This window comes from Mytilus californianus, unplaced genomic scaffold, assembly GCF_021869535.1.
Source record: "Mytilus californianus isolate M0D057914Y unplaced genomic scaffold, xbMytCali1.0.p SCAF_11, whole genome shotgun sequence".
Classification (NCBI taxonomy): Eukaryota; Metazoa; Mollusca; class Bivalvia; order Mytilida; family Mytilidae; genus Mytilus; species Mytilus californianus.
Window position 1 is genome coordinate 27,282,564 of NW_026262593.1, and position 20,362 is coordinate 27,302,925.

The 20,362-nt window shown below is 31.5% G+C and overlaps 1 protein-coding gene across 2 annotated transcripts; it reads right to left on the bottom strand.

The window, feature by feature from the left end:
* Nucleotides 1-1,469: 1,469 nt before the first annotated feature.
* On the bottom strand, nucleotides 1,470-8,696 carry LOC127719827 (uncharacterized). Of its 2 annotated transcripts, none has more exons than XM_052226141.1 (4): nucleotides 8,587-8,696; nucleotides 4,447-4,549; nucleotides 3,953-4,045; nucleotides 1,470-1,733 (listed from the first exon to the last, which is right to left on the bottom strand). In XM_052226141.1, the coding sequence occupies exons 2-4, from the start codon at nucleotides 4,535-4,537 to the stop codon at nucleotides 1,540-1,542; spliced, it is 378 nt and encodes a 125-aa protein (XP_052082101.1). In that variant the 5' UTR covers nucleotides 4,538-4,549; nucleotides 8,587-8,696; the 3' UTR covers nucleotides 1,470-1,539. The 2 variants fall into 2 exon arrangements, with proteins under 2 accessions (XP_052082101.1, XP_052082100.1); XM_052226140.1 differs by having other exon boundaries at nucleotides 4,447-4,545; nucleotides 8,587-8,687.
* Between the last annotated feature and the right edge of the window lie 11,666 nt (nucleotides 8,697-20,362).

A 20,362-nucleotide genomic window follows, 5' to 3' on the forward strand; every position in this document is an offset into this window, starting at 1 on the left:
TCTATCTTAAAACAGAAATAAATAAAATATATTAACTTGCAAATTTGGCAACCACATTTTAATCCAACAAAAAAACTGTTAACAAAAAGCGGGGCACTAACTATGTAATGAGTGGTAAGGGAAGCTTTATGGTATATGATAAGGTCACAAAATAAAAATGAAAATTATGAAAAGGTCAAGAAATAAGAATGCACTACATGTATATGAAAAGCTTGCTGATATGATCATAAGTCTGAGTCTGAGACAGATATCAAATTTTTTTCATAGATGTAATTAAAACCTCAATCATCAACGCATATTTTTGTTATTCAAAATACTTAAAACAAATGGGGTACTGGATATATCAGCAGCTCACCATTACCACAAAACGACCGCAGAGGTCGAACCCTGAACAGTTGGTGATTAAATATTTGACACAGCATAGGTTTCTGACACAGAATGAATGTGGTCTAAGAACTTACAAATTTTAAATTTACCTATTCAAACCATATCATTATTATTTGCTTTTATATATAAATCAGAAATAACCAATTTAAAATGGAAAATTTTAAAGAAAAAAAAAGGAAAAAAAATCCCTCCCCCCCCCCAATTTTTTGAACCCCCTTATGATTCATCACCCCCAAACTCAATCCCAGCCTTCCCTTTGTGGTATGGTACCTTACAGTACAATTTCAGAGAGATCCATACACTTGAACACAAGCTATTGTCTGGAAACTAGAAAAATGCTTGTTTTTAGGCCCCTTTTTGGCCCCAAATTCCTAAACGTTTAAGGCAATTGCCCCCAAACTCAAACCCAGCCTTCCCTTTGTGATATGGAACCTTGTAGTACAATTTCATAAAGATCCATACACTTACACACAAGTTATTATCCTGAAACTAGAAACATGCTTGTTTTTTGCCCCTTTTTGGCCCCTAAATCCTAAAATTTTGAGGCAATTACCCCCAAAATCAATTCCAGCTTTCCCTTTGTGATATGGAACCTTGTAGTACAATTTCAGAAAGATCCATACACTTACACACAAGTTATTATCATGAAACTAGAAAAATGCTTGTTTTTTGCCCCTTTTTTGGCCCCTAATTCCTAAAATTTTGAGGCAATCACCCCCAAAATCAATCCCAGCATTCCCTTTGTGATATGGAACCTTGTGGTACAATGTCAGAGAGATTCATACACTAACACACAAGTTATGTCTGGAAGTTACAAAAATGCTTATTTTTGGCCCCCAATTCCTTAACTGTTGGTACCATAACCCCCAATATCAATCTCAACCTTTCTTTTGTGGTATTGAACCTTATGGTAAAATTTCATAGAGATCCATTCCCTTAAACTAAAGTTAGAGTGCGAAAACAAATGTGTCTTCGGACGACAACGACGACGCCAACGTCATACCAATATACGACCGCAAAATTTGTGTGAGGTCGTATAAAAACTGTCATTAAATTAAATAAAAAAAACAAAAAAAAAACAATTATATCTGCATACATTTTACTATTGTCTATAATATATACAGAAAATAAAAGTAAACAATATCATCATAATCATGGCTGTAGTGATTCTGCAACATCTAGAAATCCTGTCTCTCTCAGAAGCTGTGCTAATTTGCATATTTGAGCAAGTCCATTTTCTTGTTGTCTTTTCCACTTTAATAAACATGTGTAAAATACTTCTCCTTTTAATGCTCTATCTCTGTCTTCTAAATATTCTAATTTCTGTCTTCCATATATTGTTTCCACTATAAAAATACATTAATAATGTTAATGTTGGTTTTACTATAAAAGATGTTCAGCAATAAAAAAATATATGTTTACATCTAGACGCATATTGTTTTTGTGTTGTTTGGTTTCTGTCTATTTTTCATCGATGTATACATGTATACCTCACATCTTCTTTTATTGCCAGGGCTCTGAAATACTCCCTGACTAACATAAATGTGGAAGATTCACCATCAAATAATAATTTTACCATAAAAACTTCAGAGAAAATAATAAAAATCTGTGTTAAATTTATATTAAAGGCAGACATATCATTTTGGTTGGTTGAGGGCATTAACAAAAACAATTCCTATGAATGGTGTCATCCTGGTTTGCCCACTTTTAATTACATGCATATGTAAACATAGGGGAGATTGTTGTTTTAACAATTATAGTTTATTTCTAAATTATAGTCATATTTTTTACCTTTTATATTACCTTTTAATTTTATAAAAGATACTATATTCTGCTATTAAATCAAAGAAAATGTGCAAAAAAAAAATTATATTTGATATACATTGTAGTTTTAAGCAGGAAAAAGTAATGAATTTGACAAATATAAAAAAAAATCAACAAAAATGTTTATTATTCTTTACAATTTATCAACAAATAGTTTTAATTGTTGGTACATTCTAGAAAAAATAAAATAATGAAACCAAAGCTTTAAGTTAGAATAAATAGCCATTTAAATTTAAATATCTTTTCATTTATTAAACTATTTTTTTAAGTGCTTTATTTATTTCCTTGTGCATATATTATATAAATTATGTTTTCAATAAAAGAGAACTTGTTTTTGTGGATTATGTTATAGAATTTTTAAGACAGAAATTAAGTTTAAGAAATATTTTAATATTTTGTCAAATGACCATTTGTATGCATTGTGCAAATTTAGGTGTGGTAGTCACCGATTTTCAGTTGAGATGGGAAGGTGGCCGGGTCTTGCAAGAGAAGATTGAGTATGCCATCTTTGTAACTCAACTGACATTGGTGACGAATACCACTACATTATGACTTGAGAAGCATTTAAAACTGACAGAACAAACTTGTTATTTAATTATTTTTGGAAAAATCCAAACATATGCAAATTTAATGTTTTTTTTCAATTCAACAAATATTGTACAATTAGAAAAATTGTGTAAATTTATTAAGATTATTATGGTGAAAGTATGTCCTCCTAGTTAAAATATGTAACTGACTTGTAGTATTTCACACATGCATGTAGTAAGTCTATTTGTGTAAACATGTATATATGTACCATTCTCTGTAACTTTGTATTTAGTTTATGAAAATAAAAGATTCATTCATTCACATGAATGTTAAATAATCGATTGAATTGATATTAGATTATTGTGAGAAAAAATATACGATTTATTTATTATTTTCCTATACGAATGAAAATGGAATTACAAAATTAAAAATACTTGAATATATAGAAAACATTGATAAACTATATACCTAAGTTGGAACAGACTATATAATTGTATGCTCATTAAACCTTTTGTCTTTTTTGTTTTCTTTACTAATAGATAATTGGTATAGTTAAAAGTGGGCAAACCAGGAGTAAACCCTATGAATGATTCAGACAAAAATTTTATTCCAAAGGGCCCAGTGGTTTCAGAACATTATGATTAAAAAAAAAGTTAATTGACAACTGACATGACTGATGTCAAGAGATTCTTATCTAGTAAAAGATCAAATGCAATAATATTCCAATTTAATCAAATCCAAATATCATTTTAGCTTTCTGAATACATTTTGAACATGCTGAAAGGCAAACCACTTCTATGATTTAAGTGCATTATTTTACAGGTATTATGAGGCATTATTTTACAGGTATTATGAGGCATTATTTTACAGGTATCATGAGGCAAAAGGAGTGTAACTCCACTCATTTAAATAAGTAAAATAATTGTAATATGCAGAACAATGAAAATTCATCGTTTTAAAAAAGTGCTTTGAATGCATCCACTTTTACGATTCTTGTGTAAGGGTAGCACCAATTACCTGTCCTAATGTAAAGAAAATGATAAGTTCTACCTGAATAAAGGAAAGGTTATGTATTACTTACTCTTGAGAGTCAACTTACATTTTTTCATATCATTTTAAATGTTACATATTTGTAAATGTATATTGTTTATTTGTGTTATTTAGTAGCAATCTGATTGTTTAGATTTTCTACTAATAAATATCTTATTCTTACTTTGCTGTCTAATTCTCCATTGGTTTTTAGGTTGTTCTGCTATTTTTTCTGATACATAGGCTAATTCCCAATTCTCTACCTGTCTAGTAGATTCTGAAGAATAAAACAAAAATTCTGAATGGAAGAACCCGTAATCTTTTTATAACTTTTGTTATATCTGTACCTAAGCAATGAATACTGAGCTGATGATACTCTTGGAGACTAGCCGTCAATCAGCAACAGTATCAACCCAGTGCTTGAAAATGTAAATAACACTTATAGTATAAATTTGGGGAATCTGAAGCACATTTCAGAATTTTAATACCTTCATCAGGAAAACTCAAAGCCGAACTTTTAAAGCCAAGGATGTTTAAATATTTGAGGAGCTTTATGACCAAAAAAAAATCTAAAATGTGTCTAAGGTCAACTTTACCTCACTCTCTCACAGAGCCTTAGTTTCTTAATGATTTCTAAATTTATCAATAAATAATTAGTTTAATCATTTATATCCTTACCCCAAACAACTATATTAGGTACTTGGATATCCTGTGGTCTGAAGCTGTCTGCAGATCTTCCATCTCCCAATGTTGTTGTCTGTTTTACCATTTTGATTTCTTACTTGAAATAAACAAAATATAATAAATCACTATTTACAATTTGATTTATATAATTATCAGACTGTAAAATGTAAGAGAAAGACATCAATGATTGGCAACTAAATATTTATTTAACAATATTAATATGACGAGAATCTGATGATTGGTTTAGGAGCTACCATTTGATTTTTATGGGGGGTGGGGCTAGGATGAAATTTGAAAAAAAAGGCAGGACAGGAGTTTTGAATAAAAAAAAGAGCAGGATGAGCAACTTGGCAAAAAAAAAAGGCAGGATGATAATTTATGTGAAAAAAGTCAGGATAAACTAATGAAAAAAAAAAAGGCAGGACAGAATAGAGTGAAAAATAAAAATGCAGGACAGAGATTACAACTAAAAAAAAAATGCAGGACAAAATTTTTCATCCTAGCCCCCATAAAAATCAAATGGTAGCTCCCTTATCAGATTGTATTTGACAGAAGCTAGTGTTTCTCTTTGTTTTACCAGCAAGCCTGAAGATGACTTGATAATTTCGGGTCAACATTATTAACATCTATTCATTCATTATGACATTGGTGATATGTCTGGGTCAAAGTTATTTAGGCTGGGTTAATGTACTTGCATCACAAAGCCGTCAGATGCACTATTATAAAGAGCTGATACAGACAGTAGGAACACCAATAACCTAATTCATTAGACTGCAGGACTCATATAAAACTAATTCAGACAAATATATTTTGTACAACATTGATCAGTAAGTCTTTTCACAATTATATTGTAAGTTTGTTTTCGTTCAATTTTAACACATCAATATTGTAACCTGTAAAACAAACGAGTTTAATTAATTTCATTATAATTATACCAAAACATTTGTAATTTTTTTCTTTCTATTTCAACTTCCTTTAAGCATGTTAAGAGAACCCCAAGATTCCCTTCATCATAACATGTGTATCTTGCATGAATATATCACAGATACATCTGGATAGTGTTAATATTTAGGTTACAAAATAGTTTCAGCAACATGGTCAATCGAAGTGTAAACCAGGGAAAACATTTCAATAGACCAACCAGATTCCTGAGTTTGTAGATATGCGAATCATATAAGAATTATAATAGGTTACACCAAGGATTTATATAGTCTTACCATAAAAAATCCTTGGTTACACTCAATTAATTTATGCATGTTAAGAGTAGTTTGTCTTGTTTGATATTTTTTTCTAAAAAAATGGAAAATGCCACAGATTAATATTTTTTTATCATACTCATCTTTCACATAATTACATTGGATATCATTAAAAGAGGAGTAACTCCAAAGCAAATGTATTTATTCCTTCTAAAATTGTGAAGCAATTTTTGTCAAGATTAAACATGTTAATACTGCATTGCACTGCATTAAAAAAAAATTCGTAAGGGTTCCGCGGAACCCAGTGTCTCGCCTACTTTTGGTGTTAATCGCAGGGCAGGCTCAACAAAAATGAGGAAAAAAATTAATAAAAATATTCCTCTCTATACTATCTTTTGATTGTAAGTAGCTTCTGTCCAAGTTTGGTAAAAATCCAGGATAATTTATGAATCTAATAAATGTTTTAAAAACTTAAACTGCAGAATGTATGTAATGTTGACTGGAAGAAAAACTAAGTCCATTTATAAGTAAAATACGGAAAAAACGGAACAAAATTTTATCAAAATTTCCTTCTAGATACTAGCTTTTGATCATAACCAAGCTTCTGTCCAAGTGTGGTACAAATCCAGTATAGTTGAAGAAAGTTGTTAAAATTTTAAAAACTTTAACCACAGAGTGAATGTAATGTTAACTGGCAGAAAAACTAAGTCCATTTATAAGTAAAATACGGAAAAAATGGAATTTTTTTTTTACAAAATTTACTTCTGGATACTATCTTATGATCATAAACAAGCTTCTTTCCAAGTTTGGTAGAAATCCAGGATAGTTTAAGAAAGTTATTAAAATTTCAAAAACTTTAACCACAGAGTGAATGTAATGTTTCCTGGCAGAAAAACTAAGTCCACTTATAAGTAAAATACGGAAAAAATGGAATTTTTTTTTTACAAAATCTACTTTTGAATATAATCTTATGATCATAAACAAGCTTCTGTCCAAGTTTGGTAGAAATCCAGGATAGTTTAAGAAAGTTATTAAAATTTCAAAAACTTTAACCACAGAGTGAATGTAATGTTTCCTGGCAGAAAAACTAAGTCCACTTATAAGTAAAATACGGAAAAAATGGAATTTTTTTTTTACAAAATCTACTTTTGAATATAATCTTATGATCATAAACAAGCTTCTGTCCAAGTTTGGTAGAAATCCAGGATAGTTAAAGAAAGTTATTAAAATTTCAAAAACTTTAACCACAGAGTGAATGTAATGTTTCCTGGCAGAAAAACTAAGTCCACTTATAAGTAAAATACGGAAAAAATGGAATTTTTTTTTTACAAAATCTACTTTTGAATATAATCTTATGATCATAAACAAGCTTCTGTCCAAGTTTGGTAGAAATCCAGGATAGTTTAAGAAAGTTATTAAAATTTCAAAAACTTTAACCACAGAGTGAATATTTGTGGACGCCGCCGACGACGACGACGACGCCGACGGAATGTAGGATCGCTATGTCTCGCTTTTTCGACAAAAGTCGAAGGCTCGACAAAAATTATTGGAAAAAAATTGTATGAACTTGATGGTAAAACAATAAATATTTAATTAGTCACAAATGAAAAGAAATGTAAGACCTATTTGGATATACCATTCAAGTACACGTATGAATAAAAGACTGTATGTAAATTAATTTCTATCAAATCAATCCAAGAAATTTTCACAAGGGGGCCCACTGACTGCCATAAGAGGGGGCCCCCTCCAGTGATTTCCTAATTAAGCAATCAAATTTTACCCACAAAAGGGGGCCCCCCTCCCCCCCCCCCCCCCCCCCCTTTGAAACTTCAAAGACAGGTGTTTTCTATCTGAAAGAACCAGGCAAAATAACAGCATTACAACAAACGAGAGTTCATGTGAGACAATAACATCCTTTGATTTTATTCTTTATCATTGATTGGAACATTTAACTCACATCTCCTATTATTCATATACATGAGTTTGATTTTTGATGGGGGTTGGAATGTTCAATCATTTTACCTTTTAAACTATCAGATGTATATAATAACTGAAATCTTTTAATACCAGTAAAAACAAAATTTTGATTGGAAGGACATAAGAAGAAGTAACCATTGTGACCCTGTAACTGGATTTGGGAATGGAGCCTGTTTTGAAAAAAAGTAATTTGTAATAAATTATAAAAGTGAATGTAACCATTGTAACCAATGTAACTGGGAAATTTTCAGATTCTAATTTAATGTGAAACCCTGTGTTACTATAGTGTAACCCTGTAACTGGATTTGGGAATGAAGCCTTTTTTTACAGTACTTCTAATAATAAGTATTAAAAGTGAATGTACCAATGTAACCAAGCAATTTGTTGATTCTTTTTAATTAACCAAGTGTTACTAGAGTGTGACATAATCATTGTAACCATGAAAAAAATGCTTGTAAAAAGAGAACGTAACCAAACTCTGTACCTCAAATACATTGTATATGAAATAAACTTAAAATAGTGAATGTTACTGTTGTCACCAGTGTAAACATACACCTTATCGCTATTTGTCCGCCATTACTGGACATCACACAAGTTCCCGTAAAATTTTGACGTCATAATAGAAAATATCTGACGCCACAATGGAAAAGTGATTGTTGTATGACGTCAAAAGTTCGAGCGGGACTGATTCTCGGGTCAAGCGGGATTAGCGATAAGGTGTATTCTCATGTAGCAGTTACAAATTCTGACATGTTGACTTTGGGACACATTTCTGGACATATTATATGACAAATGCATAAACCTTCCTAGTCCAAATAATTATCACGTCTTGCAAGGCTATTTTAATTGTTTTCTGTGTGTGCCAGAAGAAAGCAATTTATCAAAAATCAAATCATGAACACAATTTTGGAAAGCAGTCTAATTATCAGAGCAAAATATTCATTTGTTTGTTCCTTCTTACCTGTTTATCGTTTGTAAAATATCAATATTTTTAACATTACTTGATTTTGTTTTAATAAAAATCAACTCAAACACTCTTTCGTTTTTGGTTTTTCCCTTTTACAAAAAAAAATGGGTTACACTAAAGACCTGAATGTGGACCTGAAAAGACCTGAATAGATCTGATGATATACGACTCGATGTATTCAAATTACAATAACTTTTTTATTTTACAAATATATTTTCATCAAGTTAAAATTTTATTAAAGGTACAGATAAACATTTTATTAAAAATAAACAAAATAAAATAAAAACAAATTTTTGATGCCGAAACCCGGACCTGAACGGAGAAATGAAAAGACCTGAACGGACCTGGAAATATATGGTCGAACTTATTCAATCTCCAATAACTTTTTAAATGTACAATGGATTTCCTTCAACCTTAGATTTTGTTAAACAAAAAGTTTAATGTTTTGTTAATATTAAAAATTCAATATTGAAAAATAAGTTTTGGTTGCCAAATTTTGACCTGAACGAGAATTTAATTTACCTGAATTGACCTGAAAATCTCGGGTCAAATTTATCCAAGTTCATAACTTTTTTAGTTTTCAAATGATCTCCTTTACATTTGAATTTTGTTATAGAAAAAGTATAATATTTTATCAAAATGACAAAGAATTTGATGAAAAATATTTTTGGTTCCAAAAATTGGACCTGAGCAAGGAAATAAAAAGACCTGAATGGACCTGCAACATCTTTGGTAGATTTATTCTAACTTGTTTTTCAATTGATGTTATTCTAAATTAGATTATGTTGAAGAGAAAGACTAATTTTATATACAGAGAAAAATTTAAAATAACGAAATACCATGTTGATGCTGAAACCTGGACCGGCTGAAGGGAAAACAGGATTGTCGGTGGAAAATTATTCAAAACTAAATTAACTTGTTTAAATTGTATTTATATAAACTTCTATAACAACAGGTTTTAAACTGTTATATTTATATATTGAAAATAAAAGTATCATTTGCACATCAACCATGTAATCTAAAGACGTGTGTTCGTCGTTTGTAATGTATTAATTATACGAACGTGTGCCGTCTATAATTCACACCTTGTGTTAGGTGATAATTGGATCATTGGTCTAAATAAACATTTCATTGTAATCTTTTAATTGGATTACAATTTAATCTTGTTACAAGACCTAAACATTGTTCATGTACTAATTTTGCAATAAAATTTACAATAAACGAAAAACAAATATGACTCAAATACGACATACAACAACAAACGACAACCACTGAATTACAGGCTCCTGACTTTGTACAGACACTTACAGAATGTGGCGGGTTAAACATGTTTTGAAAAATAAAAAAGGAAATGAAGTTTGAAAAATATATTCATTAGTGAAATTTCAGGTCCATTCAGGTTTTTAATTCCCCGTTCAGGTCCGAGTTTTGGCACCCCTAACATATTTTTCATTATCAAATTTATCATTTTAACAAAATATTAAACTTTTTATTTAACAAAATCTAAAGTTGAAGGAAATTCATTGAACTTCAAAAATTTATTGAAGTTTGAATAAGTCCGACCATAGATTTTCAGGTCTGTTCAGGTCTTTTCATTTCTCCGTTCAGGTCCGGGTTTCGGCATCAACAATTTTTTTTTTTTTTTTTATTTTGTTTATTTTTAATAAAATGTTTATCTTTACATTTAACAAAACTCTAACCTGAAGAAAATATATTGTAAAATAAAAAAAGTTATTGTAATTTAAATACATCGAGTCGTATTTCTTCAGATCTATTCGGGTCTTTTCAGGTCCACATTCAGATCTTTAGTGTAACCCAAAAATGATATGAGTTATTTCCCCTACCACAATAAAGTAAAAATATAACAAGTTCCGAAAGATTTTAAAATATATTCCGGACAATGCTGTATCACCGATTTTTGCAACTCGTGATCACTGATTAAATTCGTAATGACGGGTTGCTTTTATAGAGGGGGAGGACAGGGGGTACCCTTCTCCCACCTCCCACTTTTAGAATCTTTTTTCTCTCCCACCTAATTTTTGGATTACATCCGTGCTATAAACGATTTCCGAAATTTGTAAAACGATTTCTCAAATTTGCCAGTCATAATGAATTTAATCCTATATATGGGTCATCCAAAAAAGGTAGAATTTTGAAATTTCAAAATTGAATAAAAGTTACTAGTTTAATCAATCCTCTTTACAAGCCGGAATCAAAACAAACAACTGAATACTTTTTGAACAGTTAATAAAAAAAAACGCAATCTTAAAAATGTCACACTAGAATTTAATGAAACATTTTTTGATAGCCTGTTGTGTAATATTTGTCAATCCTGTTAGCATGTTCAAAATGAATTTTCGAATATAAAGAATAAATATGTCTCTATCAAAGATTAAAGTTATTTTTAATGAATAATAATGTGGTTTGCAAGAACAAATTTAAGCTACCGTTTATATTTTCTTTTGTGCCGTATTGATAGTTTGTATGTCAATTTTCCATGATGATACAGAAAATACCTCTACAAATTGGTTTTCAAAGGTTTTATAAAAATGACAACAAGCAACGTTAGTTTAAGACACCAATTCATTATAATCAGTTGTATGCGTCCATAAGTAAATACTTGACGTTTGTGTTTATTGATATTATATTCTACATTTTTGGAAAAGATTCATTAACAGGAATGTATATTTATTATTATAAATTTCAATTCTTTTTTGTTTTGTTTTAATAGTTCAACCTTATAGCATCTAAATCTTTGCAATATGGTAAGATTTAGAAAATTGTATTCAATGTGTTGACCAGCTATCCTACACATCTTGGTTCATTTACATTATATATCACCCTGTTAACACGACACACTATCGGTTTTCGTTCACACAAATTCCGGATTAAATGGCAATGAATCCGGAGTCGGCAATGAATCCGGAGTCAAAACACTTGAGGTAGTGTAGGTAGTTTGCCACCGAATTCAACTAAAAAACATAAGATTCGAGTCTGGATTAATATATGTGATGACGCAAATGCGTATTCTTATCCAGAGTATCAGTGCGTAATAAATGCTTTCTATTTATACTATTTTTTGCGCCAAAAAAAAAACCACGTGCATGCATAAATATTAATTTCTCTCGCGAAAACGAATTTTCGCTTTTTTTTTTATCTAAATTCGGGACACGATAGTAAGAGCTTGACATGTGACTTTCAAGCAGGGTCATCATTACCTGAGGTATTCCGATCTCTAGCTGTTTCTCTTTTCTTTTTCTTTTTTTCAGTGACTTCATATTCTAGAATAAACTTTGACATTTTCGAAATGCTAAGGATTTTCTTTCTACCCAAGGAATAGATTACCTTAGATGTATTCGGCAAAACCTTTGTTTCGAAATTTATGGGTCCTCAATTCCTTTCAACTTCGTACTTTATTTGGCCATTAAAACTTTTAATTCAACTGATGAGTCTGGCGTACAACATTTTAATCCTGGTATCTTTTTATATCTACATATCTTTTTATATAAATTGGTTCAGGTATTCATAAAACTTCTGAAAAATAAGAAGATATTCTTCAAAACCAAGTTTTCCTGTAGAATATTTGGATTGATTTAAGTAACTTCGGGAAATCCTTAAAATTTGAGATGTTTTATGAGACCAAAATAATTTTCAGTATACAAGAGGTCCCAATAAAGCTGGTGTGATACTCTTAAGAAAAATATACAAAACCTTCTTATAAGTTGTATGCCACAGTGTTTCACTTCACATGGAAATTGGACTTTAAATTTATGTATACAACATCTACCATGAGTACAGACAACTTCAATAACGAGTATACAAATAATTGAAGGCATCCAGGAAACAAAATATGAAGATATGATAGATAACACAAATGCATCCAGATTTGCATAAGACTTCCGGTTTGCAGAAACTGGGATTTGCAATAGGATTATGAAAAAATGATGTACACTCCCAAGTTATAAATAAAATAGTCAAGCCCTAAAAAGTAAATTCAAATAGTAGTTGTGTATATACACCTTTCTATTCACAACTATTCAACATTGCTTTCAATTGACTTGTGCAAAAATCTACACACAGTTACATATTTTCAATAAAGGTGTTTTAACATCATCATTATCTTATTCACAGTCAATTATTTCAAATCAAATGCAAACAAAAATACAGCAACAATTGTTTGGTGTCCAGTCAGGGTCTCAGGTTCATGTGTTTTTTTTTTTAAAGAAACCAACTTGTTTTTCCCTTTCGAATAAACCCAACATCAAGTTATTCGATCTATCACATATTGCTTTACATTACCATTTTGTTGTTGGTACGCCATGACAGTTACGCCAAGACGGCTTTGTGATTCATGCAACAAAGCTGTAACTGTGAAAACACAAAGAACTCTGTTGTGATGCCATGCCAGGTATGATATCATATAAATTGTCCTTCATTATTTGTTCTTTAAATAATGTAAAGAATCTATCATCACATGCACAAATGAATGAAATTAAAATATTAAAAAGGGCGTCAACGGCAAATTACTGCATGAAAGATCATCTTAGTCCTATCATGACACTCATCTTTCAAAACTCCATGAACACAGACTAAATACCTACAGACTGGAAACATGCAAACGTCTGACCTGTATTTAGAAAGTACAAACACAATGTCATTAATTACAGGTCCATCTCACTAACAGCTCGTCCTGAACATGCATGAAATATTTGCCACTGGACGTTAAGCAACCAACAATCAATCAATCACTAACAGCAAATGTAAATGGACAGCTAAAATTTCTAAGATGTATCTTCCGAGCAAACAAAAGAAAGGGCATACATGGATTTGGTTAGACTCAAGCATGAGTACAACTATTGTGTGTGTGACCCTCACAACAAAAATCAGATTTGAGATGGTCCAACGAAAAGCTCGCTTTACGTGAAACAGAGACCATAATACCAGCTCTGCGTCATACACAACAAATTAGACAAGTGGTATTCTATAAAATTATACACCAACATTTAGCAATATACCCTAAAGATCTTCTTATTACATAACTAAGACAGCAGAACAAGACATAAACACACTAAGAATTGTAAGAAAATTCAAACCAATTTATAAAGATTCTTATAAATTCTCATTTTATCCGCACACAATAGTACAACGGAACTTACTACCAACATCAGAATTCCTTTGTACAAACGTTAACACTGTTGATGGCTTCAAAGAACAGCATTGTAAATCTGCTCTGACTTCACAAATACCGGTATTTTAAACCCTGCATAACATGTACATAGTGTTACCAAACAATATATATAGGATAACAATCCACACACAAAAAAATCACTTTTATATTTCATTTTTATAATATTCTTTATAGATATAGATAAAGACTTTATAACCTTAAAATGAGTTCAAATGAGTTAACCAAATTTTCATCAGATGTTATTAAAATAGATTAATGTACTATTTGAATACGTATTTTGACAAAAGTTGAGTAATTGAACGTGACTGCGTACTTGTACATCCCAAATGAATAGAACCCTGCGATTTAAACTGGTATAATACAAGAATTTTAGAGTTGCCACGATATCTCAGTAGCATGAGTTCGAATCCCGGCCAGGGAAAAACAAAAAATTTGCTTCCGCAATTTACAGATCTAACATTGTCGGGCTGTTATTTAGACGAATTATGTATACAGAATGTGTGTTTTTTTTTATAAAATCTGTCGTAGAGTTGTCACTAGTTCAGACGTACTTATATACATATATATATAATATATATACAAGTCTAAATTAAAAACAATGTTCAAATCTATGATTGCGTTGGATAAAAACCGCAATTTTTATACATGTGCATGCAAAACAAATTTCTTGGTAGAGGGGTCTAAATACAGCACAAACAACATTTTCAAAAAAACCAAAAAAGTGATAAAGTATATTTTAACAAAACGCATTATATAATATATATATATATATCTATATATAGTACGTTCAATTACGTGAAACTTTCACAAAATCTTATTCACACCATGTATGTTTGCACCTCCAATTTAATTCTTCATCTGTACGATTATTGTGGTTTTAATACCTTGGGACACAATTGTACACATTTAAGGTTTCCTTTATCAGTTAAGCATCCTCGACTTTGCCATTGCCTTATATGCATGTGTGTACCCATTATATGTACACGTTGTATCTGCAACTTCTCCTTAACCCCTTATTAATACTCATTGAAATGTTCTCACACAATCTTAACCATATAAGAAGATGGAATGGGGAGGGGGTTCTGCATTTTTGTATTCTTAAAATTTTAGGCCACTTTTCTCTATTCCTTATTTTTTTTGCCTAATTTTCTCTATTCTTTATTTTTTTGTCCCCCCCCCCCCCCCCTAAAAAAAGAGAAAAAAGAAATTTATAAAGAAAATTACAACAATCCTATTTTGTCAAAATATGGTCCTCTAACTATCTTTAATTCTATCATCAAATCCTGGGCTGCTCCACAGGCGCTTGTCTCTGAATTTTTTTTCACTTAAATACCTTAATATGTTAAACTAAGGTATATATGGGGGAAACATTTCTGAAACCAGTCAGGGGCGGATCCAGCCATTTATAAATAGGGGGGGGGGGGGGTGTTCCTAACCCAGGATAAAGGGGGGGTTCCAACTATATGTCCCCATTCAAATGCATTGATCGTCAAAAAAAGGGGGGTTCCAACCCCCGGACCCTCCCCCTGGATCCGCCACTGCAAGTGCCTGTGGTGTGCGCCTACCTTACCAAATAATGAACTTTGCAAGGGACGGGGTAACATTTTGTGAGCTTTGCTTTGCTCACAGTACAGTACCTCTTGTTTTTTCTTGCACCGTATTAGTTCATCTATATATCACATTTTAAAAAAAATAATTAGACTAAATTTCTCTTGACATATGCGTATAGTAATCGATTTTACCCAAAGAAAAAGAAATAGACCATATTTACGTAGCATAGATTCGCAAATTTGATTGGTTAATATCAAGACTTTGTCAAACTTTGATACTGCCCAGTTATTCAAAAAAAGTGAGTACATTAAGACGTATTTTAAGTCTTCTTGAAAATTAAGAATTTATTTAATTGCAAATACTGACATTGAATAAGCAAGGAAATAGTTACAAAAGAACACATCCGATGATTTATATTATATTTAAATTATAACACAATTATGATTGTGTAAAAAGCCATAGTATATATATGATCTTTTGGCTTTCTATCACAGACACTTGTAAAAAAGGCAGGATGACAATTTGTGTAAAAAAAGTCAGGATAAACTAATAAAAATAAAGGCAGGACCGAATAGAGTGAAAAATAAAAAGGCAGGACAGAGATTACAACTAAAAAAAAATGCAGGACAAAATTTTTCATCCTAGCCCCCCCCCCCCCCTAAAAATCAAATGGTAGCTCCTTAAAAATACGTTGATAGTGGATCTTCCCATGGATAGAAACAAGTGCCTGTGCTTTCTATCCAATGTTTACTGAGGTTTTCCGGTGATTTTTATGCTGTTGTATATATCAATCTCTGGATTGGTATTACAGAAATCTATAGACTGGAATGACATAGAATTAGACGGTAGAATACTAAAGGAAACGAGGTTAAGGCACCAAGAGATAATTAAACTACTCCTAAGCTCTAGATACACATGTACAGCCAATTTAAATGTTTGCGATAAGCAGTGAAATTGGATAATCCACAGGAAAACATGAAAGACTATTAGGGTGTGTTTGATTTTCTTTACAAGCTTTTATCTGTTTATTTTAAGCAAATCACGGCGCCCATTACTGAACAGAATAACTAGCCATTTTTAAAAGGGGGTTCCCAACCCAGGATAAAGGGGAGGGATTGCAAATATATGTCCCCATTCAAAAGCATTGATCGTCAAAAAAAGGGGGGGGGGGTTCAAAGATTTGATAAAGAAGATTGAAGTCCATGAATATTCTAAAATTTATGGACATGTTTTGTCAATATAATACCAGATAGATGTGTTGTTCTTTGGGAAAAGTTTCTGCAAATGATATAAATATGTGCCTTTTTGTACTTGGAACTGTTTTCTTTATAAATATTATTTATCACTTGAAATTTATCCCTCATAAAAGGGATAGTCATTACCTTAAGGGGTTATCCCTCATTTGAGGTTTTAATTTTGTTCCAACCTTTTAATAGCAATATTTGGATCCATGTGATTTTCATTTGATTGGTTTAATTTTCTCATAAATTTGATGTACATCCTAAAATGACTACCATGAAGAAGGTATATACACTTTGGTAAATATAAAAATATGTAGATGTGGTATAATTGCCAATGAGACAACACTTCACCAGAGACCATATGACATAGAAGTTATAAACTACTATAGGTCACAGTACAGCCTTCAACAATTAGAAAAACCCATATTGCATAGTCACCTATAAAAGGCTCTGAAATTAAAACAATCCAAACAAGAAATCTAACGGCCTTATTTATGTACAAATATGATATACAACAACAACCACTAACCCTGGATGACAGTTATTTGTATTTTCCTGATTAGTAATAAACCATGTGATGGTTTTTGTCTGCCTTGACGAAATCAAAAAGCGAGACTTGGGTATGCAGCGAGTGAGTGAGTGTTTCTGACAGCAGCTGTGTCAACAATGTATAAGTTTGTGATTCAGCTCCATTTCCATGGAGATTATTTGGCTCCACCTCCTCAGTCTTGGTCTATTGACTAATTGTAGAATCGTGTGCAAAACAGTGTAGCCGAGACCATTGATTGGCGCGCTGAAATATCCCATTGACTGGGTCAGATTAGGTGAACGTTCGTCTGTAACGCCCACAACTCACGACGTATTTATTATAAACATTTAAACTGTGGGGTTGCCAAAGGGTCTCAGTATATATACGAACTACAGTGCACAGTATATTATATACATATTTTATTTGCGATCATAAAATGTACGAAGTCGTCCATTACTCTATGTAAATTGGGTCGATTAAAAAAAAAGCTGAATATGTTTCTGTTGCCAAGGGTTTTTCACAAGTATAGTAGTTAGCAGAAAAGATCATCAAACCTGGGAACAGTATATGTCAATATATATGTTCCTGATCAAACTATACATTTTATACTGAACTGCGGCCAAGCATAGCGAAAGGTCGTGCAACAATAATGAGTCAAACAAACTTTATTAGATTAACTCGTTAAGGAACGATCGTTTTCATTGGTCAATTCAAACCTTCGACCTCACACCTGCGAAAATAGAACACGCGTACTATAAAGATGAATGGACTGATCAGTATTCACGTAGCCGGTCAAGGTCGTTAAAAACTTCCATCGTCATATTCACGTACATGATTGTGTTCTTGATTATCCCATGGCAATTCTAGCTTTTATACATGTGCATGTAAAATTTTAAACTCTAATCTTAACAGTCACGTCGAAATATTTAATTCAACTATCTCCTCTCAATTGGTTCTGGATTAAGGGAGCTACCATTTTATTTTGATTGGGGGTGGGGGACTTGGATGAAACATTTTGTCCTGCATTTTTTTAGTTTTTATCTCTGTCCTGTCTTTCTATTTTTCAGTCTGTTAGGTCCTGACTATATTTATTAGTTTATCCTGATTTTTTTACATAAATCGTCATCCTGCCTTTTTTTTGTCAAGTTGCTCACCCTGCCTTATCTTTTATTCAATGGACTTGATGAATTAACGTTGTACTTGAAATGAAACCGTACTTAACTACAAAAATAACCAAATTACATACTAAAGATATTGCTCGATTTTTATAGTAAATAGGTTTGTGTTATAAACTGTCATGTTCATTTTTCATATTCTTTCATAAGTTTTAGGATAGTGTGATTTTTTTTCTGATTTAGTTTGGAGATGGCAAACCATGGCACAGTGGAAGGAAATGTACTTTATAAACTCCAGCGATATACTTTCTTAATTTAAAAATTAACTGTTTTGCTATCCTCGGTTGAAAATTATATATTGTAAATATTTAAATAGTTGCATAGAAAACAATCAGTTTTAAACAGTGTGGTTATTCACTAAATGTATTGATAAAAGGTGACTCCATTTTTGTACATACTTTTACAGTAGTCATCCTTAATTTCTTAATATTTCGTTTATAAGTTTATCATACATGTATTTCATTTTAATACGCACGCATGCCACACGTTACTTTGGCGGATAGTTCAACAATGTTATGCAAAGCTCTATTCTTACGGTATGAAATTAAAGGATAAATTTTCAACCAATTAAAATCGAAAACAGTACATTTATATAGTTCCTTATAAACTACGACATTTCTCACAAGTATTTATTTATTTTTTAGTTCCACACATGCAAAAATAAAATCTTCGCCGATGAAACATTTCAAACCTTTTTACACCAACATGCCTTCACTGAATTCATTTGAATTTCGTGGTGACCATGATAGTACATTGCATAGTACATCTATATTCACGTGCACACATGATACGATCTTTCGGGAACAATTTGCTCGTTTATGACACGTCATTTCTGAATGACCAAACGCTTAGCTACTTTATTTTCGTTTTATAGCATGAAAACAATAAAAGAGGAATGTGCAACCCATTATAAATTTGAAATGGATCAGTATTATGAGATCCTTATTATAACTAACTACGACATTGTCAGGATAATAATCTAGCGTCAATATGAAAGAAATTAAAGTGGTTCATACATTCATCCGTATAAAAGCGGCACATGTATTTTATTTTATCCTTATATTTTTCATAGTGCGGTACAAGTGCTGCATGCATAAAGAATATTACTTAACACAAATTATTAGTATAATATTTCGACCCCACTATTTGAAATTCACAAAATACTTATTTAATTATTTCGACCAAAAATCATTGTTTTTTACGTTCGTATTAACGTAGTACATTCCATTGTCGGTCACCTGTGTCAATTCACGTGCACACTACAATTGTTGTTGTATTTAAATCTTTCGGCCAATGAAATGAGACGTTACAAGTTGTTTGTTTGTGATACGCCAGAATGTTATCAATGAATTATCAATCGCTAAACTTGACTGCATTTCAGTGTACCTATTCAAAAACGTAAATGCAAATTTCACAAGGCTTGATCCAAATAGCCTTTTTACTGTCTAATAACTTGCAAGTACGAAAAAGACAGGAAAGAAGTATATTTTGTCTATATGTTTTGTGTTTGCACACTTTTTAAAGTTGATCATGCATTCGTTCTAAAATAAAATTTTGACCAGATAAAAGTTAAAAGATGACATAATTGGACAACCGCAATTGTTAAATCGCTTTGACGTCCGAAAAAAAGATAATTATCAACACATCCATTGTAACTTTTAAAGCCAGTTAAATCCTTTTTTGCTGAAAGAACGTCCGATATCATAAAAAATCATTATCAAAACATAACAAAAACACAAGTAAAGAACGTTTAAGTATTCAATATAAATCAAAACACAAAGGTTATTCCTGATTAGTTTTTCGAATTATTTTATTTAGGCGTTGAGACCCTTTGGTGACCCCACAGTTTAAATGTCTATAATAAATACGTCGTGAGTTGTGGGCGTTACAGACGAACGTTCACCTAATCTGACCCAGTCAATGGGATATTTTAGCGCGCCACTCAATGGTCTCGGCTACACTGTTTTGCACATGATTCTATGTTTTATAAGATATAAAAATTAGATGTGGTATGATTGCCAATGAGACAACTCTCCACCAGAGATCAAATGACATGCAAATGTTGACAACTATAGGTCACCATACA